General features: G+C 42.3%; 2 protein-coding genes across 8 annotated transcripts in view; both read left to right on the forward strand.

Annotated features, from left to right (window-relative positions):
• The window catches only part of PTPN4 (protein tyrosine phosphatase non-receptor type 4), an 86,861-nt gene extending 78,451 nt beyond the window's left edge, over nt 1-8,410 (forward strand). For all 3 annotated transcript variants that reach the window (XM_077934635.1, XM_077934638.1, XM_077934636.1), the window contains one exon: nt 460-8,410. In XM_077934635.1, coding sequence (XP_077790761.1) covers nt 460-543 — 84 coding nt within the window. In that variant the 3' untranslated portion in view covers nt 544-8,410. The remainder of the gene's footprint in view (nt 1-459) is intronic.
• Nucleotides 8,411-14,876: 6,466 nt separating this feature from the next.
• EPB41L5 (erythrocyte membrane protein band 4.1 like 5) overlaps nt 14,877-24,538 on the forward strand; it is an 83,465-nt gene continuing 73,803 nt past the window's right edge. For all 5 annotated transcript variants that reach the window (XR_013394331.1, XM_028742844.2, XM_028742846.2 and 2 more), the window contains exons 1-2: nt 14,877-15,039; nt 19,809-19,993. Coding sequence is in view for 4 of the 5 variants with exons in the window: in XM_028742844.2 (XP_028598677.2) it covers nt 19,814-19,993 (180 nt within the window). In the remaining variant the exon portion in view is untranslated. The remainder of the gene's footprint in view (nt 15,040-19,808; nt 19,994-24,538) is intronic.

Genomic DNA, 24,538 nt, shown 5'->3' on the forward strand with positions numbered 1-24,538 from the left:
TTCTTTTTAATTTGCAGCCCTTGAAATGCAAGTTTATATATTTGTATATGAAAACTTTTAAACTGTTGTATCAAACAGTGTCACTCAAGTACTGAAGACTTCCATCAGCAAAATGGAGAGGGAAGCAGTTTTTAATGAATCCCCTCAGCCCCCCTAAGGTTTTCCAGAGCAGATTTAGGAGGGGTGAGAGGAGAATAAGGGAGATTTTTAACAATTGTTTGCTGATGGATGCCTTACCATCAGTTGTCCCATAGGATTGGAGTCGGAGAAAAGCACAGAGGAAAGCTAATTCCCCCCCCCATCCTACCCCCTGAAGCCTCTCCTGCAGCATGCTGGTCACTGGATCCATCCTGTAGTATTTTCAGCACAAAAGTCTTTTAAGTTTATCCTGATAGTTCATTGTTAGTTTCTCCAGCTTGTTTTTCTGTGACTTATAAATTATTGCACTGTTCTTTCTAGAGTCAATACAGATTCGTTTGTGAGGCTATTTTGAAAGTGTATGAAGAAGAACTTGTTAGACCTTTAACGACTTCGCTGCATTAATAGAAAACAAAAGATACCTTTCAGAAGAATCCATACAAGACACTGGTGTGCCATAACATTACTTGCAAGAAATGGTGTCTGAAAACAATGAAGAAATGAAAAGGACATGGAAAAAACTTCAGCACTATTGCACTTTATGTTGAAACTGAAAATTGGTCTCTAAAACACTATGATTTTTCTGTGTTGGAAGACTCTTTCTTCATGCTTTGCTTCGAACAAACCAGACTTAAGGAACTCCATGACTTTCCAGACATCATTGTAGTGCCATACAGTCCCTTTTTGTTTGAACTGCTACAAAAAAAAAGGCTTGGAACACTTTTCACTCTTTGGTTGACACCTATGTCTTTTTAAAGCAACAACAATACACACAAAGCCATTTCTTCCAATGCTAAATTTTGCTGTGTTAAGATCCTTGCTGTTTTGTTTTGTTTTTTATTTTGGTGAAACATTAGCAATATTACTACTACTAGACACTGCCTACTGAAGCAGCACATTTTGCCCAATGTCGTTTTAAGGATCTAACCTGATTAATAGTGGAAAGCTACATTTTCGTCTAACTCGGCAGTAGCTGCATAAAGGCCCGTTTAACCAGCATCTTATTTAGGGTGGGATAGGAGGGGCATTTATTTTTGACCTGGTAGCTCTGTTTCTCAGCATGTCACAACATTGGTGTGTTTTGTAACATCTGACGACATTACCTAATGGGAATGAATGCATGTGTTTTGTCTTAACCCCTTAAGTGCCTTGAGACTTACAGTGTATGTCTTTAATGACAAGGCACTTGTATTGGCCCTAAAGGGGGAAGTATCATCATTGTAACATTTACTTTAGCAGGTTCACACTTTAAAGCATGGCCCTTGGTGCTTAGAATATGGTACTTAGAATACGATAGGGGGTCACAGAAATACCATTCCTTCTCTTTCTACAAGTACCCGCATGCTACTATGGGTAGCAAGAGCACCCCAGCCTATTAAATAAGTAATAATTGTTTACTGCTATGAATTGAAGTGGGAAATCTGACACATTCCTTTCAACTGGTAAAATATTTGCAACATCAAATGTAAAGCCAGTAGATAGTTTTAGAATTTATTTCTTTTAGCCTTCCACTGAGAAAAAAAAGCTTTGTAATTGAGTATGCTATACCTTTTTGATAGTTCTGATAACTGTTTTAAAACTTCAAGGTAAGCTTTCCCCATGACCTGCTTGCCAGTTACATTTCCTGAGTCCACATTTGTGCTTTCTTGAGTCATGTTTGTGCTATACTGTGTTATGACAAGACAAAAGGGGAGGAAGGTGCATAAAATGCCATCAGCTTGTTCCCAAAACATTTATGCTTTCCATATGTTCTTTGGGATCTCTGTGTACTTTTGTGCTTTTTAATTTGTGTGCCTCTTTTTTTGAGGTCATTAGCATGTATGCAGTTGGAGGCACTTAATTGATACAGAATCTGAACTCATTCTAGGGTCATGTAAAGGTTTTTGTCTCCTTTTTATTAAAGAAGAAGAAGAAGAAGATCTGAGACAGCTTCTTGCACAATATGCATTTAGGATTCAGTTGTTTCTTTATGAAAACCTACACTGCCCTGTATTAAAGAGGTTTGAATAATTACTGAATTTTTTAAAAAGCAGAATATGCAGACTATGGATGACAATATGAGGTTTGTCTTTTCTTTTAAAAAAAAACAAACACACACACATTTATTCTCCTCTATATGTACTGGAAGGGGCTGCAAATCTGCTGTATAAAGTTTGTACCCAATGCCCTGAAATTGGTGGTGCAAAGTTGTAGCAGCTCTTCATCATGATACCAAATGAAAGAGAAACTTTATTTTTTTCAAAAAAACAAAACCTCATCTGCTGGCCTGTTTATTTATTTTCAAAGCAAATCCAGTAGTCTCCATTTCTGGTTTTGAAATTATTGCATTATTATCCTTTTAATATAACTTCTTGAGTCAGTGTAGAAATGAATGCTAGTGTCAATTCCTTTCACCCAAACTGTAGTTTCAGTAGGATGAGGTGTAATGGGCTTCTTAAAACACAAACACACACACACACACACACACACACACCCCTCAGTCTCTAACTGAGCATTTGTCCAGGGTGTAGGAATACACTTTTGTCTGCTTTCACAAATTGGAATGAGTGCTTGATAAACTGCTACTTTTGACAGCTTTGAAATTGAAGCGGGATAGTGGGTTCAAATGTTCTACATCAATTGATAATTGAAGGATCCAGTGGCTTTTAATAGTTTGTTTCTGTTCAACACAAAATGAAAGGCTGAAATGCATTTTTAAACTATGTTTCAGACAGTTTCAGATTACCCAGCACAATGTGAGTAACTGCTAACGATATTGCATTGCACTCTAAACCATCCTTAGATGTTAGTGCAAGCAATGTAAAATCCTTTTTATAGAAAGCCTCCAGTAGTTCTACCAACCAGTCAGGTGGCAAATAGGAATATAAATAATGCTATATACTGCATATTCATACTCTGTTTTGAACCGCTTACTTCAAAAATGGTTTAATACCTAGAGAAGGCTTTCCTGCTTTTAATTTGGAAATTGTTCTGTGCCATAGTGTTGATTATTTGCAGGACTAATTTAAGCATTTGTAACACATTAAAGTAAAGTAAATTTACAATTAAAGTAAATTACTGCATCCATTCTAGTGAAACATGTGTTACTATTGCCAACGTATGTTACTGTTGCCAACATATAAATGAAAACAGCATTGCCCATTTTATAAACTTATACAAGGGAAATTACTAGAGAGTTGTATATCATTGATATTTTAAATACGCTGATTTTCTTATGTGAGGTTGCCAAAGCAATTTGAATCCATGAGAAACATTTATACCACAATGTATAGTTTTGTTGGCATATATTTTTGGTACTTAGGATGTTGATCTGACATATAGGCAGAAACATTAGCTGCCTTCAGGCCTCCATCTCCCCTGATATAAGCTGATTTAGGGCTTGCTGGTTAGTGGCAATGAAGAAATATGGAAAGAGATTAGTTTGGTAGGGTAAGCAGCAGATCAACAAGCCACAGGAATTTCCCTCAGATGCACACATAGTAAAGAAAGGATAACAAATTAAAGCATCATCATGCCATAAAAGTGGATCTTCACAACATGCATCTTCCCATAGTGGTATAAATAGCCTTTTACAAGTATTTTTATATGGCCTAAAAGTTAATACTGTTCATTGCTTTGCATTGGGTTATGAAGATCTGTATCAAGCTAAAAAGAAAAGGGAAAAAATATTTTTTGTATGTTTTTTCATTCTGTACAAAACATGAATGTATGTTTCAGGAATAATGACATATAAAATGATGGGTGTTATGGATGTTGGATTTTATGAATAATTATTTTCTTACTATTTGCTAAAAAAAGATGGGAGAGAAAAGAATCATATGTAACACTTCCTGTTGTTATCGTTGTTGTTGTTTTAATTCAGGTTGTTTTAATTGTAAATAAGAGCCATAGGGAAATGGTTTAGTGCCAATGTATGTTTCCGATGTATGTTTTTTGTGTTTTTGTTTTTTATCTTAAGGACTGAAAACTATGATTATTTAAAGTACTTTTGAAGGTTTCTAATGCAGAAATCTAGGACTCTTGAGAAACTTCTTAAAATGGCTTTTTTGCCTTTTTAGGTGTGTGGCTTTTGGGGTGGTAGAGGTATACCTTGGAGAAAGTTAAATATTAAGTACCCTCAGTGTCAGTCATTCTCTGAGCAGCATGACTTTAAGTGTGCCAGCTAATCATGCCACTTAGAGCATAGTCCCTCCAAATCATTGGAGTAGACATCCACTTCCGGTGCTGCAGTAATGTCCCTGTGTTAACATAAGAACAGGATTCCTGGTTGTCCCTTAGTGGTTTTCCTATACCCAAACATGCATTGTTTGAAACCAAGATCAGCATAAGGCCACAAATTAAGTCTAAAATATAAGACATCTTCACTGATGTAATAAAGCCTATCATATTAATACATTGTAATCCAGCCTATTAACATACTAGAGAAGTAATATCTTATAGGGTAGCAGTATCCCACAGCTCCCAATTTAGAAATGCTGTCCTATCACAGAAAGCACAAAATGCAAGTGCAGAGAGCTGGGGAGAGGTTTTTGATGGAAGTAGTATGGCTTGCACCTTGCCACAAGCGATGTGCAGATTTAGGTTTGTTGCATCTGTGGAAGGTTGAAAAGCAGCAGAAATGCTTCAGTTGCAGCTGTGCATGAAGGCCCAGAAGAAGGAAATGTTGTATTGTAGAATCTCAGCAGTTTTTTCCATCTGGTGGAGCAGAACTCTATAATTTTTTGGGGAAGGGGCTGCTTGATAGGGGGCAGAATTACTAGAGTGTAACTAAGAATAGGCAGTGCGTGGTTGGCAATGGATGGTTACCCAAGCTCCTGAAAGTCTTAGGAGTTCTTGCCATATACTGTATCTTGCAGGTGCTGTTCCTCAGTCTTTGACTTGGCTGTTGGAAAGCAGTGGAGACACCTGGCACCACCTGCACTTTTTAAATTTCTGGCCTTAAACTTACCCGTGATTCACAGATCACTTAGATCAGCATATGCTGTGCAAGAGAAAGTTCAGCATATTATGCAGTCTCTCCTATTTTTATGTCCCAACACGTAACAAAATACAGACTGAACCCATGGCATTGTAAATATTCATGCGCAGAGAGAGGGGGAGAGAAGCAGCCCGAGAAAGCAGCTTGGGATGTGCAGGGGAATTGCTCATTGCACTGGTTATTAAAATAAGCCTCTGGATGATATCCGCAAGGCTCTTGGGGTGTTAAAATGATGTTGTATGTTGACCAGAGGGTTCAATGAATTGTGTCCCCTTCCCTTTTTGCAGTGCAACTGTAAGCAGTTAATATTCTTCACTGCAGTCCTTGTTGGGCTGAGAAGCTGATGGGGGGGGGGAGCTTCAACCAAGTGAAGTAACATGCCTTATATGAATACAGTGGCTTAGATCCAAAGGCATTCTTGTGCAAGTGGAAAGCCCTTGACCACAATTTCTGCTGATTTCCCTCCTCCTCCTACAGACCTCCTACATCACTTGCCATGCTAGAAGGTCCCTTGACCCTCAGGAGTATAATTTGGAGGCTTTAGTGAAGAGGAATGGTGGGAAAGCCCATATCTTTGGATGCAAGCTGATAATTAAAAGTCTTGTAACTTACAATCTGGGAATCATCTTAAATTATGTGTCCTAGATTTCCTGCAGATATCCCTTGGGTCTCTTGTAGTAGCTTGTGTGTATGTGTGTGCATGCATGGTCTTCCTAATTTTAATACCCAGCTGCCATGTAGAAACAAACACAAGCCTTTGTTTCCATCATTATGCAACACTAACTTTCAGTTTGCGCTATTACCACTTGCAGTGGAGGAAAGGAATTTTGGGTACAGATGTTAAATTGTAACCAACAAGTTCATTGTATAACAAAGCAGTATATTGATTTGTTAAAATTGCTGAGCCAAGTATGGCAATACTGGAAGTGACATACAGGAAAATCAATATGTTCGCTTTGATTTAGTCAATGCTGCCAAATTAGAAGAAATACAAACCAAAGTTAAAATGGTTGCTTCTCAGTCTTCGGAATGGTATAGTAAAAAGATTAGGAGAAAGTCTTTGCCTATCTGGAACTTTGAATGCTTAACTTTAACAACCTATAGGCTTTCACATCAGTTGCAATCTGAGTTTTAAAGAAAGTTTAGAAAGTATTTGCTTTCAATCATCGGAGGGCAAGTGGTGAATTTGTATTGCCTTTAAAGCAGAGGTGACTAATCTGTTGCCCTCCAAGATGATGTTGGGACTCTTAACTCCCAACAGCCTCGGCCAGTGTGGCCAGCTGTCAGAAATGATGAGCGTTGTAATTCAGCAACATGCGGAGGGGAACAGGTTAGCCGCCCCTGCCTCAAACCAAATGTTCTGGCCTATGAGAGATTTGAAGACCACTATGTTAACACTTTGGAAATGGCTCTTTGGAAACAATGTTAATACTATGGAAATGAAGAGACCTTGACGGACATTATTTGGTGGAATTACTTGATATTTAACACATTTTAAAATATTTACTTTTTGCCTAAATTTCTTGAATTTCATATAGTAGCACTTTATCTAATGCTTTACTACTGACAGAAGTTTTGGAGAAAATAAAATTTGCTACCAGGTTGGAGAGAGAGATACTTAATTCTTTCCTGTGCAGAGTTGATTGGGATTGTTCCTCATGTGAATTGTTTTATCAGTGCGCTATGCTTCTGACATGTTTTCATCTGTTTTAAAATGCATTCTAGTAAGCTAAACACTGTGTACACTACCACACAGCATACGGACCTTAAATATCAAGGCCTGAGTACCATTCTGTAGTTCTCGTACAGCATCCTGTTTTGTGGTATTATAGCAGTACAATTGTTGATAAACATATTTCTGGTTTAGGTTTTAAAACCTTAAGCATCATAATAATGATACTAAAAGTAACCCCCACAATGTAGCTGCTTACAAGTTCTGATTGTTTTTTCTCGGTGGATTTCATTTAATTTAGTAGTTTACTGTGCCTAGGGTCTCCTGGGTTGGGCAGAGAGTTTTTCCATGTGCTGCCTTTGGCTCCATCCTTGTTGCTTCCAGACTTTAAAGACCTTTGGGAGTAACCTCTGAGGAAGAATAGGGAGTTGTGGTTAGGGGGAACATCAGTGCATACTTGGAAGTACTTCTGTGTATCCAGGGAGCTCTCTGAATCCTGGCTTATATATTTATAGCTGCTTAGCATTACTAATATTTGCATAAAACTCTGGAAACCGGGGGTGGGGGTGGGTATTTAAGTTGTAAATTATAAAGAATAGATAATGCACAAAAATAGTTTTTAAAGGGAAAAAGTTGCAATTCCTTATACACAAAGGCTATAATAAGGTTGGAGCAGTTAAAACAATTGGCACTAAGTTCCTTTGTATTCCTCTATAGGAGTATGTCCACAAATTTCCCGGTGCAATTTGAAGGGGCTGGGCTTCAAATTTAACATGAATTTATATGGCTCTGGTCGTCATAGCAAATACTAAAAAAAAAAAGAAAAAAGTCTAGTTTCCCCACCCCCACCCCCCTTTCCTGTCACAGGTGCTATAGTATATGTGTAAATGTAAACCTAATACTGTGTCTCGATCATAATCCACAATCCTTTTGGGTGCCCAAATTTATTTATTTTTGTTGCTAGTGGTAATGAATTTGCATTCTCCCCCCCCCCCCCCCGGTGACGTTGCATTGTCCAATTCAGTTGGGTGTTGCGCTGCCCAGTGAGCTGGCTTTGAGCATCTCAGTAGGTCATCTCTAATACAATTGTGCATCTTCTGTTTACTACACAAGTTTATCTGATATAGATTTGTCTTTTGAATTTATGTGTTTATTTTATTTTTAAGGGGGAAAAACACTATTTAGCTAAGAACCTCTATGCTAAGCAGCAGGAAATGTGCTCCGTTGAAAATGACATGCACTTGAATTTGGTCAACACTGGACATTGAAAAGAATTCAGCATTCATCACTGCAGCTACTGTATGCTTTAAAAGGGCCTTATGTATCTTGCCTGCATTGGGGTAAAATGAGAGTTCTTGCCATTAATAAAGTACACTAATGTTTTACATACTATACCAGCAGCTCCCCAGAAATAAGAGAAATATAACATTTAACAAATCTTGTTTTTAGTCTTAAGAGCAACTTCATTATGTGAAATATATGCTGTTATACATATTTTGTGGATATATTTAATTTTGATTGACAAATAGTTGTCTAGGTACAAACTTGAAGAAAAAAACATAGTTTACTTGTGGATCTTAATTGTTTAATTGCAAAATAAAGATGTGCTTTAGTAATTTAAAGTTTGGAGATTTTTTTTATTACTGAAAGTTGCTAGTTATGCTGCAGTACTGATAATTATCAATGGGTTTTTTGATCTTGGTCTTTGGACAGATTTTTTTTGCACGCAAACAGCGAGGGAATTGATGCTTCATTTGGTTGTAAACTTACAGTATATGGAAATTCAGTGATACTTAAGCATTGTTGATCCCATTGTGAACATGCTGCCCTCACCAGAGTTAATACTAGAGGTGATCTAACCTTGGGTTATATGTGTGTGTGTGTGTGTGTGTGTGTGCGCGCACACGCACACACACACACACCTCAGTAGTGATAGAAGAGTCTCCTGTATAACATGCTACTGCTGTCCACTTTGCTGTTTGATCATGCACATTTATCCTAATGAGGAATAGTAATACTAGTTTGGCATATCACAGATAAAGACAGAATTAGGTTGAAAATAGTGAAAAGCCAAGGCTATGTTAACAATGAGTTTATTCTGTTTTGGAAACTCTTAATGTGTTTGTTTGTTTGCTTGCTTGCTTGCTTGCATTCATTTTCCATCCCCAAGCTCAAGGTGGCGTATGTCCCTCCCCCTCATTTAATCCCCATGACAACTCTGGTAGGTAGGTTAGGCTGAGAGGCAGTGACTGGCCAAGGTCACCCAGTGAGCTTCATGGCTGAGTGGGAATTCGAACACTAACCACTATACTATACTGGCATTAACTACAGAGAAATATCAGATGACCACAGCAGGGTTAAATTCCCTTCCCCCCATGCCGTGTTTCTATTCATGTGTGATGATGAGGGCATACTGGCTACTATAATTAAAAATCAGCAAGACAAGGCCAAACAATGTGACAAATCAGTTTCTCTACCTTGGTGTTCCATTTGCCTTCTACAAATCACAGCTTTCTGCTTCTTCAGGATAACTGGGGCAATATTTGAGCAGGGGATGGAAGACTCCATTGCCTTACTTGGTGAATCATGTGTATTTTGCCAATTATTTTTATCTTAATATTTCAAGAAAAAATCTCACATCTCTTACCCTAGTTTATATACAGTGGTACCTCGGGTTAAGTACTTAATTTGTTCCGGAGGTCTGTTCTAAACCTGAAACTGTTCTTAACCTGAAGCACCACTTTAGCTAATGGGGCCTCCTGCTGCCGCTGCACCACTGCCGTGTGATTTCTGTTCTCATCCTGAAGCAAAGTTCTTAACCCCAGGTACTATTTCTGGGTTAGTGGAGTCTGTAACCTGAAGCGTATGTAACCTGAAGCGTATGTAACCTGAGGTACCACTGTATATATATTTTGCCACATCTTAATTCTGTATCCCTTCTCAATAGAAATAGGTTCCGTGCAATCTAGTCCTGAAATTGTTTCAAACAGTTCTTCCAGGTATTCTGCTAAATTGGTATAATCAACCTTTTAATACCTTATCTTTACCCCTGTATTTTTCTTTTGTCATCCAGTTCTTCAATTATTTATTATCTCCCCCCCCCCTTCATTTCTTCCTACAAGTCTTCAGACTGACACTTTCACCTTAGTTACATGTTGATCAAATACTTTAAAAATATTCTTTCATTGTGTTTACAATGTGTAGAACTAGTGCAGATTTGACCTTGATCTCACAATGCCCAGCCAGATGCCCACAGAAACTTGCGTTAACTATGCAACTGATTCAGCTCCATTCAGATGTCCACTAGTTCTAGTGTTAGGGAGAGGAGAAAAACTTCTCTTTATCCAATTTCTCCATGCCGTGCATAATTTTATAAACCTCTATCATGTCACTTCTTTATTTCCACTGCAATCCTAACACTGCAGAAGAAGGCTGGTGCACAGCCAAGGTAGGCAGGTGTCTGTAAAAGAGCTGTAAAAGATTTTGTGATGCCTCTCGGGCAGCCCAAAAGAGAAATTTAATTATACCTGCCTTTTAAGTCTCAGGTAAAGGGCACAGGTGATTAGTTTGGACTTCAGGCTCTGTATCACTGAGAAAAAGGAAAGTGCCAGAAATGCTGACATGCATATGACTTTCCCTACAGCATAAGGCACACTGTGCTGCCTTGCTTACCTTCAAATGGTTTAATGGAATGTTAGGCTGAACACACCTTTTTGGCTGGTATCTGCTAGCATAAGAAGCAACATTACTATTTGCTGAAAATTGTCTTTGGATTTAGGTAGTAGGTGTATGGAACTGCTGCATGTATGTGGCATGTGTGAGGGTCTTCTACACCATACATGGCAGCAAACCCACTTTTACCAATGAATGTACACTAAAAAAAGTGAGGTGGGCCAATCCTAAATCTCTGAGTGATCAGGGATGGAGAGCCTGGGGGGTTCAGCTGAAATAGTGAGTATGCCCCTACTTTTCTAGGTTGCTTCCAAACAACCTGTTTGTTGAACATCCTAATTTGTTTGCAGGGAGCTTGTAAGACACCTGTTTTATCGGGTGCCGGGCTGTTATACAGTGCCATGTCAAGCAATTGTCCTGTGCACTTTCCTGTCATTCATCACAGAAGCCTGGGTTTTTGTGGAAGTGGGTTTGTTGCACAATAGCACCAAAGTCACCCTCCATGGACAACCTGAATTTGCCAGTATACAAATGAATCGGAGCAGCAAAACAGAACGCTTGGAAGCGCTCCTAATAAATTTTGCTTAATGTGGGTTCATTGCTCCTTAACATTGTCTTTATGGTATCATATATAGCTGAGTGGGTGTGAATGTGGTAATCCTATGCACATTTACCTGTGGGAGAGTAAGCCCCCTTGAACCGCACGTTTACTTCTAAGTACTGGGAAGACCCAGTTTTCTGAGTGCATGTTCTGGAAGTTGGGCAATAGGGGCAGTACAGGATTCCTTTTGGTGTACCGACCTCCCTGCTGCACCAAGGATTCCCTGTCCGAGCTGCTTCAGGTCGTGGCGGATGTTCTCCTGGAGACACCTAGCTTGGTTGTCCTAGGGGATTTTAACATCCATGCCGACACGACCTTACAAGGGGCCGCTCGGGACTTCGTGGAAAGCATGGCCTCCATGGGGCTGTCCCTGAATAAGTTGGGCCCAACTCATAGTCATGGACATGCCTTAGACCTGGTATTCACCTCTAGTGACGTGGGTGATCTGACACTAAGTAAAAGTGAAACCAAAGAAGTTCCATGGTCAGATCACTTCCTGGTGCAACTGGACTTCTCCGCGACACTTCCCCTCTGCAGGGAGGTGGGACCAATTCGGATGGTCCGCCCCCGCCACTTAATGGATCCAAATGGTTTCCAGAGAGTGGTAGGGGATGCTTTATCCCATGTTGATGGCCTTTCAGCTGATACCCTGGTGGCCCGCTGGAATGCGGAGTTAACCAGGGCTATTGACTGTCTGGCTCCGAAGCGCCCTCTCCGATTGCATGGAGCCCGGACAGCCCCGTGGTTTTCTTCGGAGCTGAGGGCGATGAAACAATCGCTGAGACGGCTAGAGCGTCGGTGGCAGAAAACTCACTCCGAATCTGACCGGACACAGGTTAGAGCTCAACGTCGAGCCTACCAAGTGGCGATAGTGACGGCGAAGAAGACTTTCTTCACCGCCTCTATTGCATCTGCAGAAAATAGTAGCAGGAGACTCTTTCAGGTGGTCCGCAATTTAACGGAACCACCTGTACCACCGGGGCCTTGTAAAGACCCCAATATCTCCTGCAACGATTTTGCAAAGTTTTTTGCAGATAAAATCACTCATATTCGGAAGGAGCTAGACACCACCGTGGGAGCAGGGCTGGGGCGGGAGAGTGCTAGAGCCCTGTCTGGTCAAGTTGCATGGAATCAATTTCAATCCGTTACCCCCGAGGATGTGGACAGGCTGCTTGGACGCGTGAAACCAACCACTTGTCTCCTTGATCCTTGCCCATCCTGGCTAATAAAAGCAAGCTGGGAAGGGCTGGGCGATGGGCTCTGCAGGGTGGTGAATGCTTCCCTCTGTGAGGGAACATTCCCAGATCCGCTGAAAGAGGCGGTCATTAAACCGCTTCTTAAAAAAACATCTTTAGACCCGGCCAGTATGGCCAACTATTGCCCAGTCTCAAATCTTCCATTCTTGGGCAAGGTGATTGAGCGTGTGGTTGCTGAACAACTCCAGGCACGCCTGGAGGATGCGGACCATTTGGATCCCTTCCAATCGGGGTTCAGGCCTCATCATGGGACTGAAACTGCCTTGGTCGCACTGGTTGATGATCTCCGGCGAGCTAGGGACAAAGGTGAGAGTTGTTTCCTAGTTCTGCTGGATCTCTCAGCGGCCTTTGATACAATCGACCATAACATCCTTCTGGACCGTCTAGAGGGGTTGGGAGCTGGGGGCACTGTTATACAGTGGTTTCGCTCCTTCCTCCTGGGCCGTGTTCAGAAAGTGGTGGTGGGGGATGAGTGTTCAGACCCTTGGGCCCTCACTTGTGGGGTGCCTCAGGGTTCCGTCCTCTCCCCCATGCTTTTTAACATCTATATGAAGCCGCTGGGAGAGATCATCAGGGGGTTTGGACTGGGTGTCCATCAATATGCAGATGATACCCAGCTCTACCTCTCTTTCAAATCAGAACCAGTGAAGGCGGTGAAGGTCCTGTGTGAGTGCCTGGAGGCGGTTGGAGGATGGATGGCGGCTAATGGATTGAAGCTGAATCCTGACAAGACAGAAGTACTGTTTTTGGGGGACAGGGGGCGGGCTGGTGTGGAGGACTCCCTGGTCCTGAATAGGGTAACTGTGCCCCTGAAGGACCAGGTGCGTAGCCTGGGAGTCATTTTGGACTCACAGCTGTCCATGGAGGCGCAGGTCAATTCTGTATCCAGGGCAGCTGTCTACCAACTCCACCTGGTACACAGGCTGAGACCCTACCTGCCCGCAGACTGTCTCGCCAGAGTGGTGCATGCTCTAGTTATCTCCCGCTTGGACTACTGCAATGCGCTCTACGTGGGGCTACCTTTGAAGGTGACTCGGAAACTACAGCTAATCCAGAATGCGGCAGCTAGACTGGTGACTGGGAGTGGCGCCAGGACCACATAACACCGGTCTTGAAAGACCTACATTGGCTCCCAGTACGTTTCCGAGCACAATTCAAAGTGCTGGTGTTGACCTTTAAAGCCCTAAACGGCCTCGGTCCAGTATACCTGAAGGAGCGTCTCCACCCCCATCGTTCTGCCCGGACGCTGAGGTCCAGCGCCGAGGGCCTTCTGGCGGTTCCCTCATTGCGAGAAGCAAAGCTACAGGGAACCAGGCAGAGGGCCTTTTCGGTAGTGGCGCCCGCCCTGTGGAACACCCTCCCATCAGATGTCAAAACGATAAACAACTACCTGACATTCAGAAGACATCTTAAGGCAGCCCTGTTCAGGGAAGTTTTTAATGTATGATATTTTAGTGTTTTTTGGTTTCTATGGAAGCTGCCCAGAGTGGCTGGGGAAACCCAGCCAGATGGGCGGGGTACAAATAATAAATTATTATTATTATTATTATTATTATTATTATTATTATTATTATTATTATTATTAAATAGGCATAGGATTGTGCTGTAAATATTTTTTGATCATATATGCTGGGGCAAGGAACTTCTGGGCTAAGGGAATGTTGCTTCCTCAACCTACTTCTAAGTGATTTAGGGACCCTAGGGAGGAGAAGGGGGGCACGGGACGGGCCTTAAGCAAATGGAAGGAGCGAAAAGAGCCCTCTGCCAGCTATGAGGTCAGGCTTCTGGCAAAAGGGATCCCCCCTCCGCCCAGTTCTTCACCCGCAGCGGCTGCTGGACGAGGGGCGGGAAGAGGAGGGATGGCCCTGCCTATCTACCACTAGGGTGCACCGTCACGGATTATCCGCCAGGGAAGTCAGCCTTCTATACGTGCAATATACTCTTTGCGTCTTTACCTGCGTTTTTTGCACGATGTATTCGAGATGCACGGAGTTGGGCCGCGCTTCCCACTTGTTCGTGTTATCCTTGGCGCACTGCTAAGCATTTTAATATAAATCGTTGGCTGCGAGAGCTGACTCGGACAGTGTTGCTTCTTCCTGCTGATTTAAAGTAGAATATATCAGCGATCGGGTCTTGCAAGGGAATATTTAACCCCGGACTTTCTCAACTCGCCTCCCCAGTTGATTGATTGAATTTATATACCGCCCTATATACAGAGGTCTCAGGGCGGTTCACAGAACACGGGTTTAGCAGCCCTATACTTGGGAATATTATAATATAAGCAAGGGAGGCGCTGTTTCCTTATGGGTAAAATATCGGGAACTGTTCGGAGCCGGCAGAGTGTCTTAAACAAATACATTTGGATTTTTAAAAATGTGACCGGGGGGGGGGCGGGTTCGTGTGATGCAGCCAGGCTGCCTCGTGCTTTCTGGAAACGAGAGGTGGCTGTTGACCTGTTTGTTTTGTTGCTGCCTTTCCCTCCGCTCTCTCTCTCGTGGCGGGAGCTGGGAGAGGAGGAGGAGGCCCGAGCAAGGGAGGGGAGGGAAAAAAAGAAACACAGGGCGAGGTGGAGGAGGAGGAAAGAGGCGGCTCCTTGGCCTTACTCAGCGGCCATTTGCCTCCGCCCCTCGTCGCTTAGCCGGGAGTCCTTCCCTTCGGAGGCGACGCGCCGGTCGGGAAAAAGCGCAGCTGGGCGAGGAGAAGAAGAAGAAGAGGGAGGCTGGTAGGTGGCTTTGGGCGTCTGGGTCTCGCGGAGGCTGGCGACTGTTTTCTGGCGGGGAAAGGCGGGAAAATAATGTCCGGGTTGGAGGGGGGCCGGGGGGGGGGATGTGCGCTGAGAAGGTGCGTCTCTCTCTCTCCCTCGCTTCCCTGTTGCGTCTCGCCTGTTGCTTGCCTGGCGCTTTCCGAAATATCTATTTAAAAGCAACATCCAGCCCTCTCTCTCTTTCTCTCAGGGTCTCCTTGCCCCAAAGCGACGCCTCGTACTTCCCAGGCGTTCCCGTGGCTCTCCAGCCTTTAGCGCCCGCCCCAGAAGTAGCTATGCCTTTCCGAGTGTGGGGCGACGACGTGCTGGCGCTGCCATGCCTTTTCCCAGCCCCTCCGTCCTCACCTTTTCCCTCCCTCCCGTCCATCCGCCTCCCCCGACCAGTTGCAAGTTTCTGCGACCTAATTATCACAGCCATAGGAAGCGACGACAAAGGGGGGGGGATGGCGGGCGTCAGATCCCGACAAAGGTGGGATTAGGGATGGGTTGAAATGGGAGGCGGGGGCAGAAATCTGTCAGGAAGGGTTAAAAAGTGACCTTTTTCATGGACTGGCTTCCTGTTTACCTTTCCCTGTGTCTTAATTCCCCTATAATCAAGCGCTGTGTTTTCATCGGCTGCGTGTTTAGGTATCTCATCTGTGTTTTGACGGTGCCCTCAAGCTTCCTACCTTTGTTCCCTTCATGTTGTTTGGGAGTGATACTTTAGTTTACTTTTTTAGCCTGACAACGCTACAATCCTTAATATAAGGGGGGTATTAATCCCTTTGCATTCCCCCCAACCACCCAATTTCCATTAGTGCATAGCAACCATACTCATTTGCTTCAAATTCCCCATCTTTTAACTGGAGGGGAATAATGGAAGATATTTCATCACCTTAGTGTCTAAACAAAGAGGTGCCATTAGTTCAATCCCAGCACTGTGAGACCTGAAAGCATTTATTTCTTTGAATGGACGTGGATGTAGTTAGTTATGATGGAAAGGTACTCTGTACCTTCTTGGGCATTATTTTCTTCACATGGTCCCATATCTATTTTCTTTCTGGTCTCAGGATGCTATGACCACATTATGAATGTGTGGTCCTCCCCACTATAGTCAGCAAGTCATAAACAAAATTTGGCTTGCTGGTGAAATAAACCACAATCCCTGGTTTGGGCATAGCAACAAGCCAAACTTCATGGCTGCTTGTTCGTGCAAGGAAAAGAGTGAAGCAGCTGTGATCATGCAGTGAGTTCTTGTTCACAGTAAGCCATTAACCATGTAGTGTGCAACACTTGCCACCTCCTACCCCACCCTGCTTCTCATGTATATTCATTTCCTTTGTCATAGCCAAAGGAATTTCCACTTACTTAAAACTAGGATCCTCAAAATATGAAATGAGCCCCTATGTGGAGCTGAACAGGTTTTTTTTGTGGGGTGTGGAGTTCATCATGACTCAGTTCTTACTGATTACTTGAATGTGCAAGGAGGTAAAGCATAGAACACTTCTTCCCAGTTTCCAGTCATAATATAGACAGCTCTGAGGCAACCCCTTTGTTTTATTGACAAATGATGCAGAGGCAATACTGCCACCCCCCTTTAAAATGCTCAGTTTTTGCAAATAATTTTTAAAAATCCCTCTTCTTGAAACCTGGTTCAGAGTGATCTTTTCCCCTTTTCTAGAGAGCAGCCCTGTGCCTGAAACAAAAATACACTCTGAACCCTTCTTGTCTGGTTATAGTTAATGTTTGGAGAGACTAACCATAGTCTCGAGCTATATACTGAGCCTCTTCCCTAAACTGTATTGTTTGTTATTCTTACCTCTACTTCTTGACCTGTCCTGCTATTATCTGTTGGGTATTGGGGAAATGGTCCTTTTTCCAGTACTACTTTAGCATCCTATACATATCATAGATATGCTGTCCATGGTTATGCCACAATAGTAAAAATATTGTGTGTTATTCAACCAAGTTTTGCTCAGAGTAGACCTGTTGAAATTAATGGACCTAATTTAGTAATGTTCATTAATTTCAGTTGGTCTAACTCTGTGTGAAACTTAGTTGAATACCACTCATTGCTGTTATGTGGGTTTCCTCTTTTACTTTAGACATCATGAAACATCTTGTCAGGAGAGGAAATTTAAGCTTGAACAGTTCAAATAGTTGCAGTGCAAGCTGTTCTCTGTTTTGAATATTTGTTGAGGGCTTGTTCAGAAACAATAACATACTGTATGCTTGCCAGTTCTAATATTTGCAGGCGTCACAAAACAAAACTGATTTGTTGGTTGCCTAACCTTGAAATAAATTGGCAGTGTTGTTCAGTTTCTTTAAAAAACAGACAAACCACAGAAGAGGTCTTAGTTTTTATTATAAATCACCTTGGAACTTTCTCAGTGGAAAGTGATGTACAATTCTAAATCTTGGGGAGTGTTGAGGTTATTGTGCTTGAGGTTTGGGGGGTACATTTTTTTAAAAAAATTAATAAAATAGGGAGATACAGTGGTACCTTGGGTTACATACGCTTCAGGTTACATATGCTTCAGGTTACAGACTCCGCTAACCCAAAAATAGTGCTTCAGGTTAAGAACTTTGCTTCAGGATGAGAACAGAAATCATGCTCCGGCGGCGTGGCAGCAGCAGGAGGCTCCATTAGCTAAAGTGGTGGTTCAGGTTAAGTACGGACCTCCGGAACAAATTAAGTACTTAACCCGATGTACCACTGTATGAGGTGGCTTTGCAGTATGATGTTGCACTGACTGGCAGACCCCAGACCTAATTCCAAATTTTGTTCAGTTCTCATTATTGGCCTTTAAGAGCCCCTCTGAAGTTCCATATCAGTCAGACACATGCGTTTTTATTTAATAAACACACCAGTTGCACAACTGGTTACTACAATGACTATGTCATTTCAGCTTTAGCTTGTTCACATGTTGAACAAAATTCCTTGCATGTGTTTTACTGGTTTTCTGAGCTGCTCTTTCATCAGCTTTACATATCACATAAGAGATCATACTGTAGGATATGTGCATCTACCTCGAGGTGAAAAGATGCTCTCGGCAGGTGTGAGTTCCACATCATCTTCAGTCTATGTGTTTATGGAAAGGGGTACAAGGTGGCTCAGCAAACAGGTGTGGCAATGAAAGTGGGTCAGGCATTCTAGTATCTGGTAGTGAGTACTTGTCAGCCTCAGGTTGTATGATGTGGGAGGTTGCACAATAAAGGGCTTTGAAGAATGAAACGCCTTAGAATAAATATATGTTCTTGTTCTCTAAACCTTCCACTAGCTATCCTATACGGGAGGGGACAATAGTTCAGTGATACAGCAGGTAGCAAGCATACATAAATGCCAGCTTCAGTTCAGCTTCAGAAGCTTGAATGAAAGAACTTAGCTAGAAAAGATCTCTGTCTGAGACCTCTCAAAGCTTTGCAAGTCAAAGTAGACAATATAGAAGCAGGTGAACCAGTTTCAGTATGAGACCGCTCTGTATATGTATAAGAATTCAGAGGTGCTATTTTCTAAGCTAGAGTTATTTAAAAGCCAAGGAACAAACCCAGAATTAAAGGAGATAAATGCTTCTTTTCTTTGGGCAGAATTAACATTCTGAATAGAAGTAGATATTATTGGATTATATTGATATTACTAGGGGCTTATGCCATAGTCAATAAATCTGGAGTAGTTTAAAATTTTAATCTTCCAGTTGTGCTAATTTAACCTTTTAAGAATTCCAGCCTCTCACCGTGATAGCATGTGGCAGGCAAGCCCAGACAGACAGAAGGTGGAAAGCGTATGTGCCAGTTTATCCTTTTTGGCTCATAGTGGAGACTGAAACTTCTGTCAAGGGTCCAGATTGTTTGGATTCAGCTATGAGTCATGCAAGGTGCAAACTTTTGAGTGCCCTTAATGTGTACTGTATGTGGGTGGGCTAGCTTCCCTTGTCCTTCCTCGAAACCTTCCTGTAATCTTTATTCAGACAAAATCTGCTTTGTACCAAGCAGAACCTAACATGTGTGAGCATGCTCTTTGTTATTGAAACAGAAAAGTGAATGTGGAGGCTGATTTTGAAGCCTCTAGGCCCGTTGTGTCCAGTAAGCTGTGAATTCCAAAGTATTCAAGAACAAATGTTGAACTATTTAAACAACTATGTACCATGCTACTGAGAGGTACATTTGTCTTCTCACTGTGTAGGGTGTAGCTCTATCTTACTTGTCAAAAAGTTGTATTCTAAAACATGTATTTAAAGCGGAGCCTCCTTAAGTAGCCCTTAAAATGATTTCCTAGTGCCATAAAAGTATGAGAGACACTGTGACCTACCTACATTCTTTCTCCCCTCTCTGCCTTATGGGATTCTGTTGTAAATCTGAACTTCCTTCTTCTTTGTCCCTAGTCCTATTGCTAATGTTTTGCAGTCATTAATTGCATGGGTGCTGCAGCCTCAGAAGGATCTGAGCATGCTTTTGAATCAAGCACCTGCAAGTTGACAGCTGAGTTCTTGAGATGTCTTATTTCCAGGTGGTGTCTGAAAGCAGCACTTCTAATTGCTGTAGGGCTGCTAAGTTCTCTTGGCAGGGGAACTGACCCTTTCAGGAGCATTACAAATATCTGCTTTTGTGCTTCTTTTCTATAGTGCATAATTACTTAGAAATTTAGTGAGATGTGAATATCTACCTGCCTTGATTTTGAAATAGTTCATTTGAAAGCCGTTAGACTTTTTCCTTTTGAAACATTCACAACTTTTTATTGGCCTGTTTAGTAACGATGCTGAGTTTCTTTCGACGAACGCTTGGGCGCAGGTCTATGCGCAAACATGCTGAGAAGGAACGGCTAAGAGAGGCCCAGCGAGCTGCAACTCACATCCCTGCTGCTGGAGATGAGAAATCCATAATTACATGCCGTGTCTCTTTGCTGGATGGAACTGATGTCAGTGTGGACTTGCCGGTATGATAATTACATTACTTTTTCAACATGGTTGACTCATGTTTGAGAGAATGATTGTGTTCTTCTTTATCTCAGAGTTGAATTGGATCATTGTGCTCATGTCATGGTTTTCAGCCATAGTAGCCACAGTGAGCTGTGTATTACTGTCCTCAAGGTTGGATTACTGTAATGTGCTGAACGTGGGGATGCCCTTGAGCAGCAGTTAGTGCAAAACGTGACAGCTAGGCTGCTGTATGGTGCAGCCTGCTGGAAAGATATTAATAGTAGTTTGGGACTGCCAGTTTGCTAAATTCGAAGTGCTTATACAGTGATACCTCGGGTTACATATACTTCAGGTTACAGATGCTTCAGGTTACAGACTCTGTTAACCCATAAATAGTACCTCGGGTTAAGAACTTTGCTTCAAGATGAGAACAGAAATCGTGCTCCAGCGGCGCGGCGCAGCGGCAGCGGGAGGCCCCATTAGCTAAAGTGGTGTTTCAGGTTAAGAACAGTTTCAGGTTAAGAACGGACCTCCAGAACGAATTAAGTACTTAACTCGATGTACCACCGTAATTGTAACAGGATATACATTTTATGTAGTTAATGTGCAACACACTAGCAGATTGAAATTTACACCTTTCAATTTGTGCTCAATTTCTCTCTTAAACCAAAGCCTGGACATTCTACTCTATGAACTTTGATTTCCAGCCTAACTGAAATTAACAAGGAAAATATGGCATAGCTCCATTCAAGGGACACAGTTAATTTCATAATTTCACTGTTTACTATGTACAAAGGACACCAGTTTAAAAGCACTTTGACAAACGTAAGAGATTGAAGCGCAGGGACCAGCCTTTAAATTTCTGGTTTTTATTACTTTAATGTTTTCCATGTTCTACTCTGGAAACATTTGAGTTGAAGGGTTAATACACACACAAAGATATATCCATGTGTAATATCCACATAGATAGATAGATGATAGATAGATAGATGATAGATAGATAGATAGATAGATAGATAGATAGATAGATAGATATCCTTGTCTATTTTTATTGGTTCCTTGGTCTGAAACTGCAGGTTCCATTTTAGAAACTGCAGTGATGTGAACCATGAAGTCATACCAACAATGTACTGGTATATGGAAAAGGGGAGGATAAGTCGATAGTTACATAACCCTATATTTGTCATTCTTGGCAGCAAGATTTGGAACTGGAACATCTGGCAGGAAGCTGAGCTGACCTAGCAATATTGCACTGGAGAAGCATAGTATTTGCTCTAGGAAATATTTGCTTAAGCCAACACATAAGAGAGTGGGCTGCCCACTTAAGAGGCAGCTTTCTGATCACTGTTCACTAGTGAATATTACTGATCAAGCTACATACACCAGCTTAATATACTGTATTTTTCGCTCTATAAGACGCACCAGACCATAAGGTGCACCTAGTTTTTGGAAGAGGAAAACAAGAAGAAGAAAATTCTGAATCCCCAAAGCCAGGACAGCAAGTGGGATCGCTGCGCAGCAATCCCGCTTGCTGTCCTGGCTTGTGGGATAGCTGTGGGCAGCCACTCCCGGGCAGGGGATGAATGGTCCCCTTGCCCGGGAGAGGCTGCGCGCAGCTATCCCATAAGCCAGGACAGCCAGTTGCGTGCGGCTAAGGTTCCCCCAAGAGCCGCACTCCCTTTAAAGAGTCAGCGGAGTGTGAAACGTATGTAACCTGAAGCATATGTAACCCGAGGTACCACTGCATATAAGTACAATTCTTTCTTTCTCTCTCTCTGAAGAAAAATGTATAGATTGTGCATTACCATTTGCCTGTGTTGTAAGCTACAGTGGTACCTCGGGTTACAGGCGCTTCAGGTTACAGACTCCGCTAACCCAGAAATAGTACCTCGGGTTAAGAGCTTTGCTTCAGGATGAGAACAGAAATTGTGCTCTGGCGGCGTGGTGGCAGCGGGAGGCCCCGTTAGCCAAAGTGGTGCTTCAGGTTAAAAACAGTTTCAGGTTAAGAACAGACCTCCAGAACGAATTAAGTCCTTAACCCGAAGTACCACTGTATAGAGCAGGCACGTCCAACTCCCAAGAGAATGCAATCTACTCCCAGTACAAAAAAAGCTGGCAGTGATCTACCCATTGTCATTGCTAATAGTTGTTAAGCTTTTTTGGAGGGGGACAAGCCAAAGTTGTTGAGCTTTTTGGAGGGCAGCGCTACAGACAACAATGCTTCCACTTTTAGCGTCCTTTTACATGTACGGCGGCTAAGCAGATAGCTAGCACCTGGGGCAGGAGGCGGAGTCATTACTAGCCCGCAATCTACCAATAACGTGAGGCTATTGATTGCGATCCACCTGTTGGACATGCCTGCTATAGATCAACCAAAGAGGGCTGCTTTGTATTAGTTGTGACTACCTACTTTTTCAGAAACCGCAGGAGTTGTTAGCAGTGATGTGGTGTGGAAATTTTTCCACTGCTTTGCTGTTCCATTGAAAATGTTCTGTTTATTATTATTTCACTGGTAACAATTATGTGCGTTGTTTTGTCTCACATTGTGGAATGTATAGTTACCATTTTGCCAGACAAAGGCTTGTGCGGTGGGGTTATATTGCAAAACTCATAGGATTGCTGTATTTAAAAAGTTGAGGCACAATACACACAAAAGATCACTTGCATAAAATCTTACTGTGGTGAATGCAGAGATTGTGAATTATTCTTTTCTTTTTTCAGTAAATGCAGCCCTGTTCTCCATGTCAATTACTTTAAACTTTCTGGCCACAAACAGATTTCACTTTGCAGTATTTTTGTGGGTTTCTTTTTCTTTCTTTCTTTCTTTCTTTCTTTCTTTCTTTCTTTCTTTCTTTCTTTTTGCTATTTAACCTCTCTGGGTGGCTGGGCATGGGAAAGAGCAGGCCAGAGATCAAGGCGACCCTGGGTGGAAAATTCTAGTAGCTGCATTGTGGATGGATGCTTAGGGACATTCTTTCTTTCCTATAACTTGTTAACATCAGTGCCATTTTTTCTGCACCCAGCTAGACGTTTTGAAGCATCTAGAAGCAATTTCACAATGCAATAAAACAAATTTTAAAATGCATCTATAAAAACAATTTCAAATGCAATACAGGTACCGACTAAGATAAAACTCTTCTCTCAGAGGGCTAGTTGAAAGTGGAAGATCTTAACAAACATCAAACGGGCAGTAGAAGTAGTACCTCATATGGCCTGATAAGATGGTACCTGCAGGAGGCCCTGCCCTGCAGAGCACAATGGTTGGTTGGATATATAAGGGAAGGAGATGATATTTTTGATAACCTGGTCCTCAGCTGTATAGGGCTTTGTGCATCAGTACCAGCACCTTGAAACTAGCCCAGTAGTTAATTGGCAGCCAGAGCTGCAGCACCCATGTACTTTTGGAATAGGTTTCTTAGCCTTCCTGAAACAAGCTAATTGACCATTGTGGGCTTTCATGAGTGCAATGTAAAGTTTGCTGTCAAGCTTAGCGTCTCAAGAATTGAGACACTTAAGAACATTGTTAGAGCACTGAGAAACAAAAATATCTTTGGTGACATTTTCAGATTTCCTCTTCAATTCCATTTCAGATGAAGTGATTCTAAATGAAGTTATTGAGTGTTTGTGAGGTTACGTTGAACAATTTGTGTGGCACTGCAAATCATTCTGTTTGGGTTTTTTGCCTACGCATATTCACATTATTTGTGACTGTAGAGGGTCCGCAATTCTGTGAAGTTCATAGGCTGAAGAAAGGGCCTCTGGACCTCCAGAATTACAGGCTGCATATTGTCCTAATGACTTTGTAAATGTTTAATGTGTTTATTTTTTCAGTAACTTTGGATTCAGTAATGAATATTAAAAGACGTTGGGGCAGTGGGAGATTATAGATGAGGTAAAACAGTTGGGAAATAACAGTTATCATGCAGTTCCATAAGGGTGCTGAGTTTCAGGGCTAGATCAGTAACTTCTGATTCGTTAAGGTCAGCGATCTAGAGATAGTGATTGGTGAGATTGAGTTTAGGGGAGAAGAAAGATGCTCATGTAGTCCTGAACCTGACTGTCACAGTGCTGGGAAGGAGATGCTTTCCCCTCTACTATACTTTTGGGGAGAATGGGGGTGGGGAAATTGAGTTTACAGGATCCACATATTCATGGTACGTATCTCTGAACCCTAATTCCATCTCTGGATAGTTTTAAGGTAAGCAGTTGGCTCCTTATCTCTCTCGCCCTGACCTAGCCACTGTGATCCACGCGACGGTCACCTCCAGACTGGATTATTGTAACTCGCTCTACGTGGGGCTGCCCTTGAGACTGACCCAGAAACTCCAGCAGGTGCAGAATGCCGCGGCGAGACTCCTTATGGGGTCCTCGCTGCGAGATCATATCCATCCGGTATTATACCAGCTGCACTGGCTCCCGGTGGAGTACAGGATCAGGTTTAAGGTGCTGGTTTTAACCTTTAAAGCCCTATACGGCCTAGGACCCTCGTACCTATGGGACCGCCTCTCCTGGTATGTCCCACAGAGAAATTTACGGTCTGCAAATAAAAACATCCTAAAGAT

The sequence above is a fragment of the Podarcis muralis genome, chromosome 1 (assembly GCF_964188315.1).
Source record: "Podarcis muralis chromosome 1, rPodMur119.hap1.1, whole genome shotgun sequence".
Classification (NCBI taxonomy): Eukaryota; Metazoa; Chordata; class Lepidosauria; order Squamata; family Lacertidae; genus Podarcis; species Podarcis muralis.